Source organism: Leptidea sinapis, chromosome 32 (genome assembly GCF_905404315.1).
Source record: "Leptidea sinapis chromosome 32, ilLepSina1.1, whole genome shotgun sequence".
Lineage (NCBI taxonomy): Eukaryota > Metazoa > Arthropoda > Insecta > Lepidoptera > Pieridae > Leptidea > Leptidea sinapis.
The window spans coordinates 5,099,234-5,115,002 of record NC_066296.1 but is presented as its reverse complement, the minus strand read 5'-3'; the positions used below and the strand labels follow the sequence as shown (position 1 = coordinate 5,115,002).

Sequence of the window (15,769 nt, the reverse complement as noted above, 5' to 3'; positions counted from 1 at the left end):
GTCTTCGGTTATGGTCTGGTCAAGATCGCCAGAATACGTTGGATGACGGCAGCGCAGGACCGATCGTCGTGGAAATCTTTGGGGGAGACCTTTGTCCAGCAGTGGACGTCTGCCGGCTGATGATGAATGGTGAATGATGAGTATAACTGGTTTTCTATTACCTCCAGCAACTAACGCTATGTTCAAGTACTCATGTGTAATTTTCGGGTCTGATAAAAATGTCAGCCCAGAATCGCATGTTATAAAGGCGTGCTGGAAGTTGCCTTGCGTTCGCGAAGCCCTGTAAAATCTTCTCGACCCAAATACCACAGTGTCTGAAGACGAAGGTTTTCAACCAGTGTGTGTTACCAATGATGACGATGTACGGTTACTGATAGATACAGACCACGTTTGATCGCTAACTATGGGCATGATGAAAAAGCTCATTGATGCTCTGAGTCTATGTTCGGAGTCTCCATTCGAGGTCAAATAAGAAATAAGGAGATCCGTAGGAGAATCAAAGTCACCCACATAGCCTAGATGATTGCGAAACTAAATTAGTAATGGGCAAGGCACAGCTCGACGGAAGTGTGATGGCCGTTAGGTCAGTAAAGTCCACGAATGGCGACCACGTAGCGGAAGACGTAGTGTTTATGGGCCCCACAAGACGGACTGATCATCTGGCCATGATCGCCGGAATAGGTTGGATAGTTTACCAGTGGGAGGCTCCTTTGCACAGGATGCCGGCTAGATTTTGGGTACCACAACGGCGCCTATTTCTGCCGTGAAGCAGTAACATATAAACATTATTCAGTTTCGGTCAGTAGGGCGTTAGTGATATTACTGGTCAAATGAGACTTAATATCCTATGTCTCATGGAGACAAGCGCAATTTGAGTGCCATTGAGCGTCACTGCATTGTAATGGGCAGGGCGTATCGATAAACTAAAGCTGAATGTCCTGCTCGTCATGTCCATTGCCATAAAAAAAAAATAGGGCAGCGCAAGACCAATCTTCGTGGAGAACTTTGGGAAAGGCTTTTATCCAGTAGTGGATGCCTTCCGGCAGACAGTTCATGACATGATGATGAGGATGATGATGAAAGGCGAGCTATGTCATGGTAATATGATGTTGAAGGTGTATTATATATTAGTATGATAAACAAGCAACGCTATAGCATACCAATAAATAATATTCCGTTATTATCTTATAAACAGTGATAATTTGAAAGTTATAATAACATGTTTATCAATTGCTATCCGATATGTACATTCTGATAAATGATTTGGCAGCGAATTCTCTACGTTCCGTTACAGAGAACACGTGTTTCTTGCACTTAAATTTTTATTCATTTTAATATGAATACATGGATCACACTACACAACACTACACAACTATTTGAATTTAGAATGTTATATTTTTTGAAACGTTGCAACCTTCTTAGTAATCAAAAAAGCAATTGGCGGGAAATCATTTGTCAATTGTATTTTTTATCACACATGTAAGTTCTACGTACGCAACGAAAATGGAATTAAGTCGAAAAGATTTTAGAGCGATGATTTTTTATGATTTTAAGAGTTCTCTCTCTCTGCAAGACTGTGCCACTCGTTTTCAAAATGCTTCTGGGAGAGAAGCACCTTGCTTGAGCACCGCGAGGCGATGGTTTGGTGAATTTGAGAGAGATCAGGTTTCTTTACATGACAAATTTAATGAAGGGCGGCCTTCAACTGCCGCCAAGGAAAGTAAAGCGGCTAATTGAAGAAAACCCGAGAATTACCTATGAGACAAGTCGAGGACTATTGGGGATTACTATGAGCCAAATTCAGAAAATTTTACACGAAGAATTGAAAGTTCGGAAACTTTGTTGTCGTTGGATCCTTTATGAACTGACAGCGGAGCAGAAGCGAGGCTCGCGTGGAATGATGCTCACAGATGCTAATGAAGTACGACACGGAAATTCTAATCCTGTTTATGACATTGTCACAGGAGACGAAACGTAATCTACGTTATTGTTTTGAACCCGAAAAAAACAGCAAATTGTGAATGGGTGTTTGAAAATGAGAACAGGCCAACAAAAGGGAGGCAGGCGAGAAACGTTGATAAAAAATAATCGCATTTTTTTTCATCTACGGGTCCCATCTGCACAACTCCACTTGAAGATCAAAAGAGTATTAATGCTGAGTGGTATTCTACCATTTCTTTAACCAGGGTGTTAAAAAAGTTCGCGAAAGACGACCAAAAAGCCGCGTTCTAATCCTACATCATGAAAACGCTTCTTCACACACGGCCAATAAAACTAAAGCTTCCGAAAAAGTATAACTCGTCACCCAACCTGCACATAGCCCCGCCCCGGGTGCTAGCCCTGTGATTTCTGTATTTTCCCCAAAATCAAAGAATTGATGAGAGGTTTCACTTTTACCAATTTCGAAGAGGTAGTGATAGCGTTCAATCAGCACGTAGAAAACATGCCTTCAGATCTGTGGTCCTGCTGTTTTAAAAAATGGTTCGATCGCATGAAAAAATGTTTAAAATGTTGATGAATTTAGTTTTTTTGATCTTGAACCTAGGTTGGTCGTTATACCTACAACGCTTAAAATAATAACAGGAAAACAGAACTCAAAAGATTATTTGTTACTTTAATGTACGCCATTCACGAAATTTTACACACAGCTTGGGTAGGAAAGGACGTAATTTTTAACATTTCTTCAAGATGCGTGATCATAAATGCAGACGAAGTCACGGGCAGTATATAACTTATCCATTAGCCGTTTTACGTTCTAACTACACTTTTCATGGAGGTCACGCAATCTGTTATTGACTTATAAAGACACGACAGAGACAGATAAACATTTCAAAATTAGTATAATTGATGTCAGTCAGTCAGTTGTAAAACGTCAATTTATTATAATTTTCAATAAAACTTAATTACAATACGATTTATACAGATTTAAAGTGCTACCCATTAAAGGTTGTTTTGCCATATAATTAGTACCTACCTACTACCTACCCTAATTGTATAAATTGTCATTTGTTGTGAAATGTCGTGGACTGAATTTTTGTATTGCAAATAAATAGGTATTTCTTAGTCAAAAAATGTAGGTTCCAGATATGTAATCACCAACATTTCATATACTAAAGAACGCTGGTATAAGTATTATTCCGACCGGTTCAGTAGTTTTCGCAGTATAAGGCCCGGTACTACCGCTACCAATCTGATTTCGTTATTTCCACATCTCCTATTCGCTAGTTCAGTGGAAATGGATCAATAAGAGTGGAGAGGAGATGCCTCATTTTTCTATAGAATTTTGTACGGCAGGCCCCCCCACTGCCTTCCGCCGCGCTTCCCACACCCGAAAGCGTTGTGATAAGCACAGCTCATATCTCCTCTCCGCTTTGGTGGATACCGGGCCTAACAGAACAAAAAAACGGCCCATATTTATAAGTATAAATGATAACGTCAATGAAAACGGCAAAGTCAAATAGATATAAGTAATCAAGGATTCTGAATAGATTAACCTAATTAAATATTATTATCAATGAAGTCTTCAATTTGATAAAAAATATCAACAAGTTTGTCCGAACACACAATGTCTTTATTTCTACTTCATCAAAAGACGTCGGACCTATCTTTATATAAAGATATCTGTATATACAGGATGTCCTAAAATTTAACGTCACGTCAAGCTGAAACGGGTTGATAGGCTAGATGGTAAACATTATCAGAAAAAGTCAGAAAAAAATCCATCCCAAATTTCTTAGAAATTGTGGGTATTAAACAAAAAAAGCAGATTTTCTCAATTTTTTTGTTTTTGCGGTAAATGTTTTTTATTTTTGCCAATTTAAGGTTATGGTGACACGTTTAAAATTGCCAAAAATAAAAAAAACATTTTCCACAATAACCAAAAAATGGTAAAAAAAATGGAGAAAATCTGCTTTTTTGTATAAAACCCATGATTTCTAAGCATGTTTTTTATGGATGAATTTTTTTCTGATGAGGTTTACCATCTAGGCTATCGTCTGGTTTCATCTTGATGTTGAAATTTGGGATATCCTGTATATAAATCCAGTGTTCTGATGTTTGTTTCCAGTGAACTCCTAAACTAATGAATGGATTTTAATGGGGCTTACTTCATGGAGTGCAGTTTACTCGAACTTGAGAGATCGGATAGTTTTAATTTAGATTTGAGACCCATAATTATTTTTATTTTCAATATTTGTTTTGTATCGACATATTTTCTATATACAGTATCATCTATTCAGCCTAGAAGTTCCAGGCCTTCACCACATATTATTATCTCGCAACTTTCGCAACATTCACTAGAAAAAGGTGTTTGCAAAAGGTATGGCATGAATAAGGGATTTACTTTCAAAGCTCGAATTAGAGCGACAAAACTATATCAACAGTGCAAGACCTGCAAAAAAGGGTTTTGTTATGAATATTTTGAAAGTTGCCATAAGTAAATGATGTTAAAATTTATGGTTATAATATAATAATACTGTTGTTATCATTCTGATTTTTTTGCAAGTTTAGAGTACGTTAGTAGAGGTACGTATCTCAAAAGGAAAAAATGGAACCCCCATAGAATTATATTGTTGTCCGTCTACCCGTCTGTCTCTCAGTCAAGACCCTTTATCTCGGGAACGAGTAGAGGTATTGAGTTGAAATTAAAATAATGTACTCAAGACTACAGTCTCTTGAAGAAAATTTCAAACCTCTATGATAACTTTAAAAAGATACGGTCATTTATGCCACAGTAAAGGTGTGTTTTGACACTCTCAAGGTAATCAAAATTTATGGGGCATTTAGTTTCCGAACTATCTCTTCGAATCGAAATTTGGCTAGTAATATCGTTTTAAAGTACAAGTATTGGGAAAAGTCTGAAAACCATACATTTGTGTTTAAATCATAAAATAATAGGGTCTTTATGCAAGGAACGGCCGGCGGTCCAAATTTTTTATTAAGTTAACCGTGCCATGTGCGGTAACATATGAAAGAGGTTCATTGGCACAAGTCAAAATGTAAAATGAAAAAAAAAACACCATTTCTTTTTTATAAGTATAATTAGATACCTACATGTAACCTCGTTGAGCAAGTCGCCTCACGCTCGTCCGGTTCTTTTTCTATTAATAAGTCAAAAATATTACAACAACCTACTCACAAGTCCAAGCTTAATAACAATTTCAAAGTTGAACGCTCTTCATGGTCCAAATGGTATCTCACGGACTTTTCATCAAAATCTGTGTGAGCCAACATAATATGGGACACTGGACCGTGAACGATTTATAATACTACTTGCAACCCCAGGCCTGAACAAAACTAACTTCATTGTTATCTTAATTCTAAATGATTGACATTAATCTATACTAATATTATAAAGCTGCAGTGTTTGTTTGTTTGTTTGAACGCGCTAATCTCTGGTACTACTGGTCCGATTTGAATGATTCTTTCAATGTTGGGTAGTCCATTTATCGAGGAAGGCTATAGGCTATGTTTTTTTTCAAACTTAGGGATCCGTAATAAAATTGCTATTTTGTAACACAAGGTGTAAAATCGAAAACCTATTTTTGAGTGCGCTGCAAAATCTATTGACAATAGAACAAAATGATGTACAGGCTATAATATAGGCAATATTTTATTACTTATAAAACTATCGCGTGAATTATACTTTATATGGCAAAACAACGTTTGCCGGGTCAGCTAGTGATTGATATAACATATAAATGTTATATGTTAAAACGTCAAAGATGCTACTTATATAATATAATGTTCATTATAAATACATACTCCGTTGAACAGATAACAGAAATAAATCCATCACTCATGATTGCATTGTTGACGATAAAGCTAAATGTACAATGTTTAGAATTTATTTTGCAATAATATAATATTATTACTGATTCACTTATTTAATTATTATTTATGTTTAGGACAACGAGTAATTGTTACATTCTAATATGCTTAAATATATTGAATATTGACAAAATCTGAGTTGAATGTACAACAAATAAAGGTGTCACAGCATGCGCAGTCTTTACTTTCGTGACACCAAGAATGCAATTATTATGTAAAATAAAACAAAATTTAAAAAATCAAGATACATGCGAATTTGAAATGAAAAAAAAACGGAAAAGAACATAGTCATATGGTACCTAACAATCTCGTAACATTTTTTTAAACGCAGGTAACGAATCTTTAAAAATATGTACCTCACCACAGATAGAACTATAAAGTCTTGATAGACGTGGTATGGGAGAAGATTGCTTATGGTTAGTTTTAGCAAATGGCTGATGGAACATGCCAGCTCTGACCTGCGCACGCCTTGGTACTCGGTGGGGAACTCGTAAGTTGATGGAATAGACGAGTGATGGAAAGTCCCGCAGATTTCTTATTACTAAGTACTACCTCTTTGGCAGGATTTCAGCAATATAACTTTTTAACTAACTGTGCAGGAAAAGCGCTTGACCTAGTGTTTAGTAACCTTAATATATCCTTATCAAAGACAGTCACACCTCTTACCAAAGAGGATAATATGCATCCAGTTTTGCAATTCTACGTTTTAGACATTAATATTTTTATTTCTAAACCTAAAATCACCAAATACCTTTTTAGAAAGGCTAATTTTGACCAAATTAATTTAGAACTTATTAATAAAGACTGGTCCGTTCTGAATCATGGTTCCCTTGACGAATGCACATCAGCATTTTATAAAATGTTATATGAAGTTATTGATAAATATGTGCCAATGTCGACTGTCAGCCATAAAGAAAATTATCCTACGTGGTACAGGCGTGCCCTTATCAAAACAATTAGAGATAAAAAAAATTCATAAATTCTGGAAAAAATACGGAAATCCAATAGACTATTTACTATTTATTTATTTATTTAAGACAACAAAACGTCCATATATAAATGTTAGTGAAATAGTCTTAACCTATGTTAGGAAATACAATAATAAATTACATATATGTTAGTAACAAACTTATTTTATATAAGTTGATATAATTAATAAACTTACAAACTAGAGCATACATCCAGTGCGCTTTGAATGCGCTGTCCTGTCTGTCGGCTATCACCTTCAAAATAATATTGGGACTCCTCTCCAACCTATTTTTGACGGAGGCGATTCTTTTCCGTATGATTGCGGAAAAACCATCGACACGGTTCTCCACAAACATACCGGACGCGCTACAATACCGAGGCAGTCCCAACATTATCCTGAAGATGTTATTATATTGCACACGGAGAGCATTAATACATTTTTGGGTATAGTCAACCCAAAGACTACACGTGTAAAAGCTCTGACAGAATTACTTGAATAGCGTGATATTTACATCTTTTGTGCAACGTGCAAATCTGCGAGCCAACATATTCCCTCTAACCGCCAACGCTCTCCGCTCCCTATCAATGTCACAATTATCCTTCATGGCTGCTGTAACCACATGACCCAGGTATGTGAACTTGTGCACCCTCACCAGCTCTGCACCGTACAACCTCACTGGAGGTACATAGCTCGGAGAAATTCCGCCTGCCGTAAAGACCATGAGCATGCTTTTTTTACATTATATTTAAGTCCATGCTTTTCTACATAGTCTTCACACACGTGTGTGTGAAGACTATCAAATCTCCCAGCGCGCAGACCGATGGGCTCAGCAGCACCATGTCATCCGCGTAACTGATGTTATTAATCATTTGATTATCAATCGAACATCCCGCATGCATGCTGCTGAGCCCCCCGATCAGCTCGTTCACGTAGAGGCTGAAAAGCTTCGGTGAGCTCCGCCCACCTTGCCTGACTCCGCATTCCAGCCTATACGTGTCCGAGTAAGGTGGGCGGGGGTAACCAGATATGGTTATCCTGATTTGTATACCAGTGCCTGAATATTTCTATGAGTTCCTGAGGCAAGCCGTGACATATGACACGTTTTCTTACGCAAAAGGCCAAAACAGATTCAAGACGAATGTCACCAGTCCTTTATCACAAAATCAGAAAATAAAATAAAACATAACCCTAAGATGATACGGACTTACATAAAATCAAAACACAAAAACTGCTCTAATTACCCCAGTATTATGACATATGAATCAAATTCACTTACAAACGAACTTAAAATATAAATACGTATTTTGAAAAAATGTTTCAAGAACCAGATCAGTCTAAACCTAAGTCACATTTACCACTCAATGGCTATTCTACATCAACCAATTTGTCCTAAACTAATTAGATAAAAAAGCCCTATTAAAACTATTATCTACTCTCGATGACTCTAAAGGAGCTGGTAGCGACGATATCGCCTTTCTTCATAAAATCATGTGCTAAAACTCTGCTCTAACCAATATCTATTTATTATATTTACTAGATCTTTCAATGAAGTAACAGTACCATCTATATGAAAAACAGCTCACATAGTACCATTGCACAAAAAAGGTAGCAAAGTCCTAATTGAAAATTATAGACCTATCTCAATTCTGAACACTTTAGGCAAAGTGTTGGAAAAAATTGTGCATTCAATTGTTTATCCGTATAAAGCAGCTACTGTTCCACATCAACAGCATGGATATATCAAGGGTCGCTCTACTGTCACCAACTTAGCAGTGTTTACAGACCATATATTAACAGCAATGGATTACAACAGTCAGGTAGACACCATATACATAGACTTTGAAAAGGCCTTCGATTGCGTTGATCATGAAATCTTACTCATAAAGTTAGAATCTTTGGGCATTCACGGTGACCTTCTCCGATGGTTCAGCTCCTATATATCCAACAGGAATCAAGCTGGTCCTAAATGGACTTAGATCTGACTTTATTGCGATACCTTCTGGTGTACCACAAAGCTTCTTGCTAGATCCTTTATTGTATGTTGCGTATATCTATGACATAACAGACTGCTTTCACAATGCGAAATTTCTACTATATGCTGATGAAAAAAAGAAAACTAAATGACAATAAAGACTGTTAACGATTGCAAATTGCTTCAGGATGATCTAAATAGACTTGTGAATTATTACAGGGAAAATAGAATTACAGTAAACACCACAAAATATAACCACATTCTTAAGAAAAGTAAATACAATTAAATACAATTATAAAATCGGCAGGCCGTATCAGTCGTCACGCCAGCATTAATGAAGTCATCCACAGGGCATTTGCCGCTCTAAATATACCAGCTGTTTTAGAGCCAAATGGTACACCTGCCGCGATGGTAAGCGTCTTGATGGAATGACGCTGGTGGCTTGGGCACGGGGAAGGGCGCTGGTGTGGGACGCGACTTGCGTCGACACTCTGGCTCTTTCTCATGTCCAAGTTACGTCAGTTGGTGCTGGGGCTGCTGCTTCGACTGCCGAAGACAGCAAGCGTCGCAAATATGTTGGCCTCAGTGAGTCATACATATTTGTGCCGTTTGGTGTCGAGACACTTGGCCCGTGGGGCCCAGAGGCGCGGAGAATGTTCAAAATACTATCTTCGCGCCTCAATAAGGCTACTGGAAACCCAAGCGCTGGCAGCTATTTCGGTCAACGGATCAGCCTTGCTATCCGACGCGGTAATGCTGCCAGTATTCTTGGTACGCTTCCACGTAATGATAGTTTTAATTTTATGTAGTCGTAGTATTGTAAATATAGTTATAAGATTTTTTTCGTTTGAATAATAAATTCATTATAAAATGAACAACTCTATAATTCCCAGCACTGACACAGTTAAGGACCTTGGGGTCCTCTTAGATTCCAAGCTGTCATACGTACAACACATCAATGCTTCAATAATCAAGGCTTATAAAAATTTTGGTTTTATCATCCGAATTAGTCAACCATTTTCAGATATTGCATGCATCACACTCTTATATAACGCATATGTGCGCAATCATCTAGAGTACTGTTGCTCCATCTTGCATTTGCACATCACCTAGAATATCGCACAAAGTACAAATCCATAGACTACCTAAATTCGTGTAAGCATTTCAAATAAGTTACTCTCAAAATAGGAGAATATTGTCAGATATGTCCTTACTATATGATATCTGTAACAGCAACTTAGATAGCCCAGAACTAATGAATGCTACTCTTAAGCTTCAAGCACCAATCCGTCGCACCCGCCATACTCCCATGTTTTTCATACCGCGCTGTCACTCGACATATTCTCAAAATCCCAACGTGCCGCATTCCATACCTTTTTTTTTTTTTTTTTTTCTTTTTATGGAATAGGAGGACAAACGAGCGTACGGGTCACCTGGTGTTAAGTGATCACCGCCGCCCACACTCTCCTGCAACACCAGAGGAATCACAAGAGCGTTGCCGGCCTTTAAGGAAGGTGTACGCGCTTTTCTTGAAGATACCCATGTCGTATCGTCCCGGAAACACCGCACAAGGAAGCTCATTCCACAGCTTCGTGGTACGAGGAAGAAAGCTCCTTGAAAACCGCACTGTGGAGGACCGCCACACATCCAGATGGTGGGGATGATATCGTAACTTGTGGCGTGTCGTGCGAAGGTGAAATTCGGCGGCAGGATTCAGTTTGAACAGCTCTTCGGAACACTCCCCGTGATAAATGCGGTAGAAGACACACAATGAAGCGACGTCTCTACGCAACGCCAAGTGATCCAGCCGTTAACAGAGTACTGGGTCCCCGACAATTCGAGCTGCTCTGCGTTGCACGCGGTCAAATGGATCGAGCTGATACTGGGGTGCGCCAGACCAGAGATGACAGCAATACTCCATGTGAGGCCGGACCTGCGCTTTGTAGAGCGCTAGAATGTGGGCCGGCTTGAAGTATTGCCGTGCTCTATTTATGACGCCCAGTTTCTTTGAAGCCAGTTTGGCTTTGCCCTCCAGATGGCCACGGAATTGGCAATTGCTCGAGATTTCGAGACCCAGTATTCCGATACTAGGCGAGGCTTTAAGGGAAGTGTTCTCGAAGAGCGGTGATACGGCAAATGGGGTTTTTTTAGTGGTAAACGCGCAAACTTGAGTCTTCTGGGGGTTAAATTGGACAAGGTTCAACTTACCCCATTCCGCGACCTTCTCGAGAGAGGACTCGATAGAAGACACAAGTTTCTCCCGGCACTGGTCGACGTTTTCCCGAGAGAGACTTGCATGGCCCGTGTATACGGCATCACCAGTGCTGTCGTCTGCATAGCAATGCATGTTGGCGGTGTCCAACATATCATTGATATGTAGAAGAAACAGCGTGGGAGATAGTACACAGCCTTGGGGCACTCCAGCGTTCACGGGCTTGGGATTCGAGCAATAACCGTCGATAACAACCTGTATGCTGCGCCCAGTGAGGAAGCTGGAGGTCCACTTGCATAAGCTCTCGGGAAGCCCAAATGATGGAAGTTTTGCGAGGAGCGCCTTGTGCCATACACGATCAAAGGCCTTCGCTATATCCAGACCAACTGCCAGGCCTTCCCCCTTGCTTTCAATAGCCACCGCCCATCTATGTGTTAGGTATACCAGAAGATCGCCAGTCGACCGACCATGGCGAAAGCCGTACTGCCGGTCGTTGATCAACTGGTGACCCTCAAGGTATACCAGGAGCTGGCGGTTAATTATGCTCTCCATGATTTTGGAGAGTAGGGAGGTAATAGCAATAGGCCTGTAGTTTGCCGGATCCGAACTGTCTCCTTATTTTGGGATCGGATGGACAAGGGCTGACTTCCATGAATCAGGGACTACGCCTTTTGAATAAGAGTGCCGGAATAAACGCGTTAGCACCGGCGTCAACTCAGGGGCACACATTCTAAGCACGATTGGAGAAATGCCATCCGGCCCGCTCGACTTCCTGACGTCCAACGAAAACAGAGCTCGCCTAACAGTTTTCTGTCGGAACTGTACTTCAGGCATGGAGCTCTGACACCGCGGGATGGTCGGCGGTGTTTTTCCGTTGTCGTCAAGAGTCGAGTTGGAGGCAAAAAGAGTGCACAGGAGATCGGCTTTCTCTTTTGCCGTATGGGCCAGGGTGTCATTCCTCATGTGCAACGGCGGCATGGACGGCTGGTTGAAGTTACCAAGAGCAGCTTTCGACAACGACCAGAACTTGCGTGTTCCGGTCGGGTAACTGGAAAGCTGCTCGCCAATTTTGACGACGTGCTTCGATTTCGCACGGGCGATTTGCCGCTTAAAAAATCTGGAGGCACGGTTATATTTCCTCTTCAGAACTTTGCAGTTCGGATCCTTTGAGCCCAGCGCCGCAACCCAAGTTCGATACGCCTGTTTTTTGCAGTCAGATGCTGCTTTAACTGACGCATCGAACCAGGGCTGTGATCTGCCACCGATCGGTACTACAGAGCTTGGTATAAAAATATCCATGCCCTGCAGTATCACATCGGCTACTGCAACAGCGCAGGCACTAGGATCATCTGAAAGGAAACAAACCCTGCCCCAAGGGTAGGATGCAAAAAAGGAACGCATCCTATCCCAATCTGCTGACTTGTAGTGCCAAACGCGGCGGGTCGCTGGTGGTCTGCGACGTTGGCGTCGGATAGGCACTACACTCCTGACCAGGCAATGGTCGGACGTTCCGAGAGGGGCGTCGACAGAGACCTGGTAACCATCGGGATGTGTAGTCAGCAGAAGATCTAATAAGGACGGCATGTGGCTATCCACATCCGGGAGCCGCGTCGGCGACTCAACCAATTGGGACAGACCATACGCCAATGCAAAATTATGCACAGATCGCCCTGCGTAGTCTGTGGTACGTGATCCAAGCCATTCGGCATTGTGCCCGTTGAAATCACCCAAAACTACGATTTCAGCGGAGGGGATCTGAGCAAGCACGTCATCAAATGCCGCTTGAACGCAGCCCATGAGGTGATCCGTTTCTGCGTTACCACTATGGGACCTGTAGACACACGCATAGATGCGGACGCGGTCCTCTAAATCTACGCGGAGCCAGAGAGTAGACAGGCCCCTACCCTCAAAATTGCCGAGACGGCGACAGCAGATATCCTCCCTAACGTACACACATACCCCGGCATGAGGCATGAAATTATGCTCAATTTTGTACCCGGGGTACGTTAAATATGACGTATCGCTAGGTCGAGATATCTGCGTCTCCGTAAGGAAACACAAGGCCGGCTGCGCCGTCTCAAGGTGGTGGTGAACGGCGTTTAAGTTGGAGTGAATTCCCCGGATGTTACAAAAGTCCACATTTAGCGTGGAGCGGGGTGCCGTGGTGTTGCTGCCCTGTTGGTCCTGTGACATACGCGGTACTGTGCCCTCCCCAGAATACGAGGGGCAGCCCGAGCGCGAATGCTCGGGGAGGGATTCTCCGGCTCTACAAGAGCCGGTACCCTCCTGGGGTAATTTATTTTTTAGGACCGCTCTCATATTTTGTTGGGGGGGGGGGGAAAGGACGGGGGGGAATGGCCTCCGGTCCTCGACACTAACCTATGCGAAACATAGCGGCACTAGGCCGCTACTTCACGCCGGTATTCTGTGCGAGTGTGGTAAGTAACCCGGACGAGTCTGGCCCGATTGTGCTGACGTCATAAGGCAGCAGCGTGACTCTCCCACTTTCAAAAAGCCCGTAGTCGCCTCTTACGACCTCTTACCTTTATAATACATCATTTCCAGGATTAGATATTTTCTGTCTAAACAAAAATAAATTCATCCAAAATGTTAAATATATCATATCAAACAATTACGACAGTCAAAATAACTAATGTTGTGCTTACATTTACATTTCCGTCTATAAAACTCTCATCATAATACCCAAATGCCCCACATAAGATATACACATACCCCACACACACACATGGAAGTAAGCTGAATGTTATACGTACTCACTTTTTTTTCTTGTGTCAGTTTACCTTTAGGAAGCTACATTTAAGAATTTTGTCTTGCCTAAATAATATAAAATCTCTGTTGGCCCATGTTTTGCTATACAATACTTTAGCAAATAAGTGATGTAATGTGCTGTAGATTTTATGAAATAAATAAATAAAAAAAGATAAAAAATAATTTTGTATAAAAATATTAAATCTAGCACTTATCGTTGAATAGAAAGACTTTTCATGTTAAATTGTCTGAACTTATCACAGTACGATGGCAATTGCTTAAATACTCGTACCCCACAAGAAAGAGCAAGCAAGGTGCCATAAGAACAGTTTCTGAATGCGTTCAACTCTGAATTGATGAATGTTGAATGTTGATGAGGTGACCAAACAATGCTACAGTATTCTAGATTACTGCGAACATAAGCATTGTACTGAGTTATTTTAGTTGTTCGATTGCGGAATTACTTACAGTTTCGGATGATAAAGCCTAGCATTTTTAAGGATTTATTAATAACATTATCGATATATCAGTTTTTTCCTCTAAAACTAAACCGTTAATACTTTGTTGAGTTCTGAGTATATCACGGTTGCGAGTGAATGTGATGGAGTAACATTTACTTGAATTCAATATCATTTTATTATAAGCACACCTTTTGTATATTGCACTAAGATCTTCTTGTATTAAATCGCAATGCAAAGGGCTTGAGTTCTGCATAACTTCAGGTAATCTGCGAAGATATAAGTGCTACTGTGTTGTATGTGAGAATCATTATCATTAATAAATATGCTGAACAGCCATGGCCCTAAATGAGAACCCTGAGGTATTCCTGAGATCACTGCCTAATTGTCTGATTTGAAGCTCTGTACCGCTACGTATTAAGTTCTGTTTGACAAGTAGGAATTAAACCATTTCAAAACCGAACTGCCTATTCCATATTACTTTAATTTTCTTAATAAAATAATGTGACTAACTCTATCGAAGGCTTTTGCAAAGTCCATGTAAATTGCGCTTACTTGTACACCAGCATCAAATGCATTTACTAATTCACATGTTTTTAGTTTTAGAAGTGTTCCATTGAAAAAATGTATAGTTATTAAATTACTTTATTACTTTTAGAGTTCAGATTTCACAATTGCACTATTTAAAAGAACACGTTACAAGCTTTATGACAATGTATAATATATGTAGTTTTGTAAGTTATTTAACGGAAATGGATTAAAAATTAACGGAACAAACAAATACAGTGTCACTCTAAGTGTGGCACTTGACAATTGCACTTATGGTTATGAAGTTTCTCAAATAACTCTGATTTATTGATTGAAAGTTTTGAGTTATTTTGGCGCGATAGGAAAAAAATATTAGACTGGATTTTTACGTTTTGACACCCTGACGTTAGCTGGTCAACTAGACCATTTGTATCATACTTCAGCTACCATAAGCCTCTTGTAACTCATATGTCTACTGAACCACAACCAATGGACGAGAATTAAATAAATTTGAGAGAATTGAATAAAATATTTTAATTTATTAAAAAAAAGTTATAATATTATTTTTTCTACAAATGTAACCCTAGCACGAGGAATAGTTTCTTTTATGGATTTTTTTAGTTACGCCAAAGAAGAATTATATTATATGTGCTTACGTAAGTATTATAGACACACTTTTTTCTTTTTTTATAGGCGGACTACTGGCACGGTACTCCGTCAGCAATGTTTGGTGCTATGGGGCTGCTCTCTGGATTGCTGGTTCTTACGCAGCCGGAGACTCTTGGCACCAAGCTGCCAGATACTCTGGAGGAAGCTGAGGTTATTGGCTCACCACAATCGAAGATAGTTAATACATAATATGCAACTATGGATGATACGACGTATGGAGTTACATTTAATAATAAGTGTTAGGTTACTTTAAGTTTTATTTAGTTGTATAGTCTAATATTGATAATAATTATAAATTGCGTGGTGATTCTTATAACTGAAAACTTAGTTTAATTTACGTATTATATGTTATTTTTGTTTTA

At 39.9% G+C, this 15,769-nt stretch overlaps 1 protein-coding gene across 1 annotated transcript in view; it reads left to right on the top strand.

The window, feature by feature from the left end:
* LOC126974429 (solute carrier family 22 member 7-like) overlaps positions 1-15,769 on the top strand; it is a 29,492-nt gene extending 13,723 nt beyond the window's left edge. Inside the window, exon 7 of the mRNA XM_050821919.1 lies at positions 15,432-15,769. Within this exon, the coding sequence (XP_050677876.1) occupies positions 15,432-15,596 (165 nt within the window). The 3' untranslated portion in view covers positions 15,597-15,769. The remainder of the gene's footprint in view (positions 1-15,431) is intronic.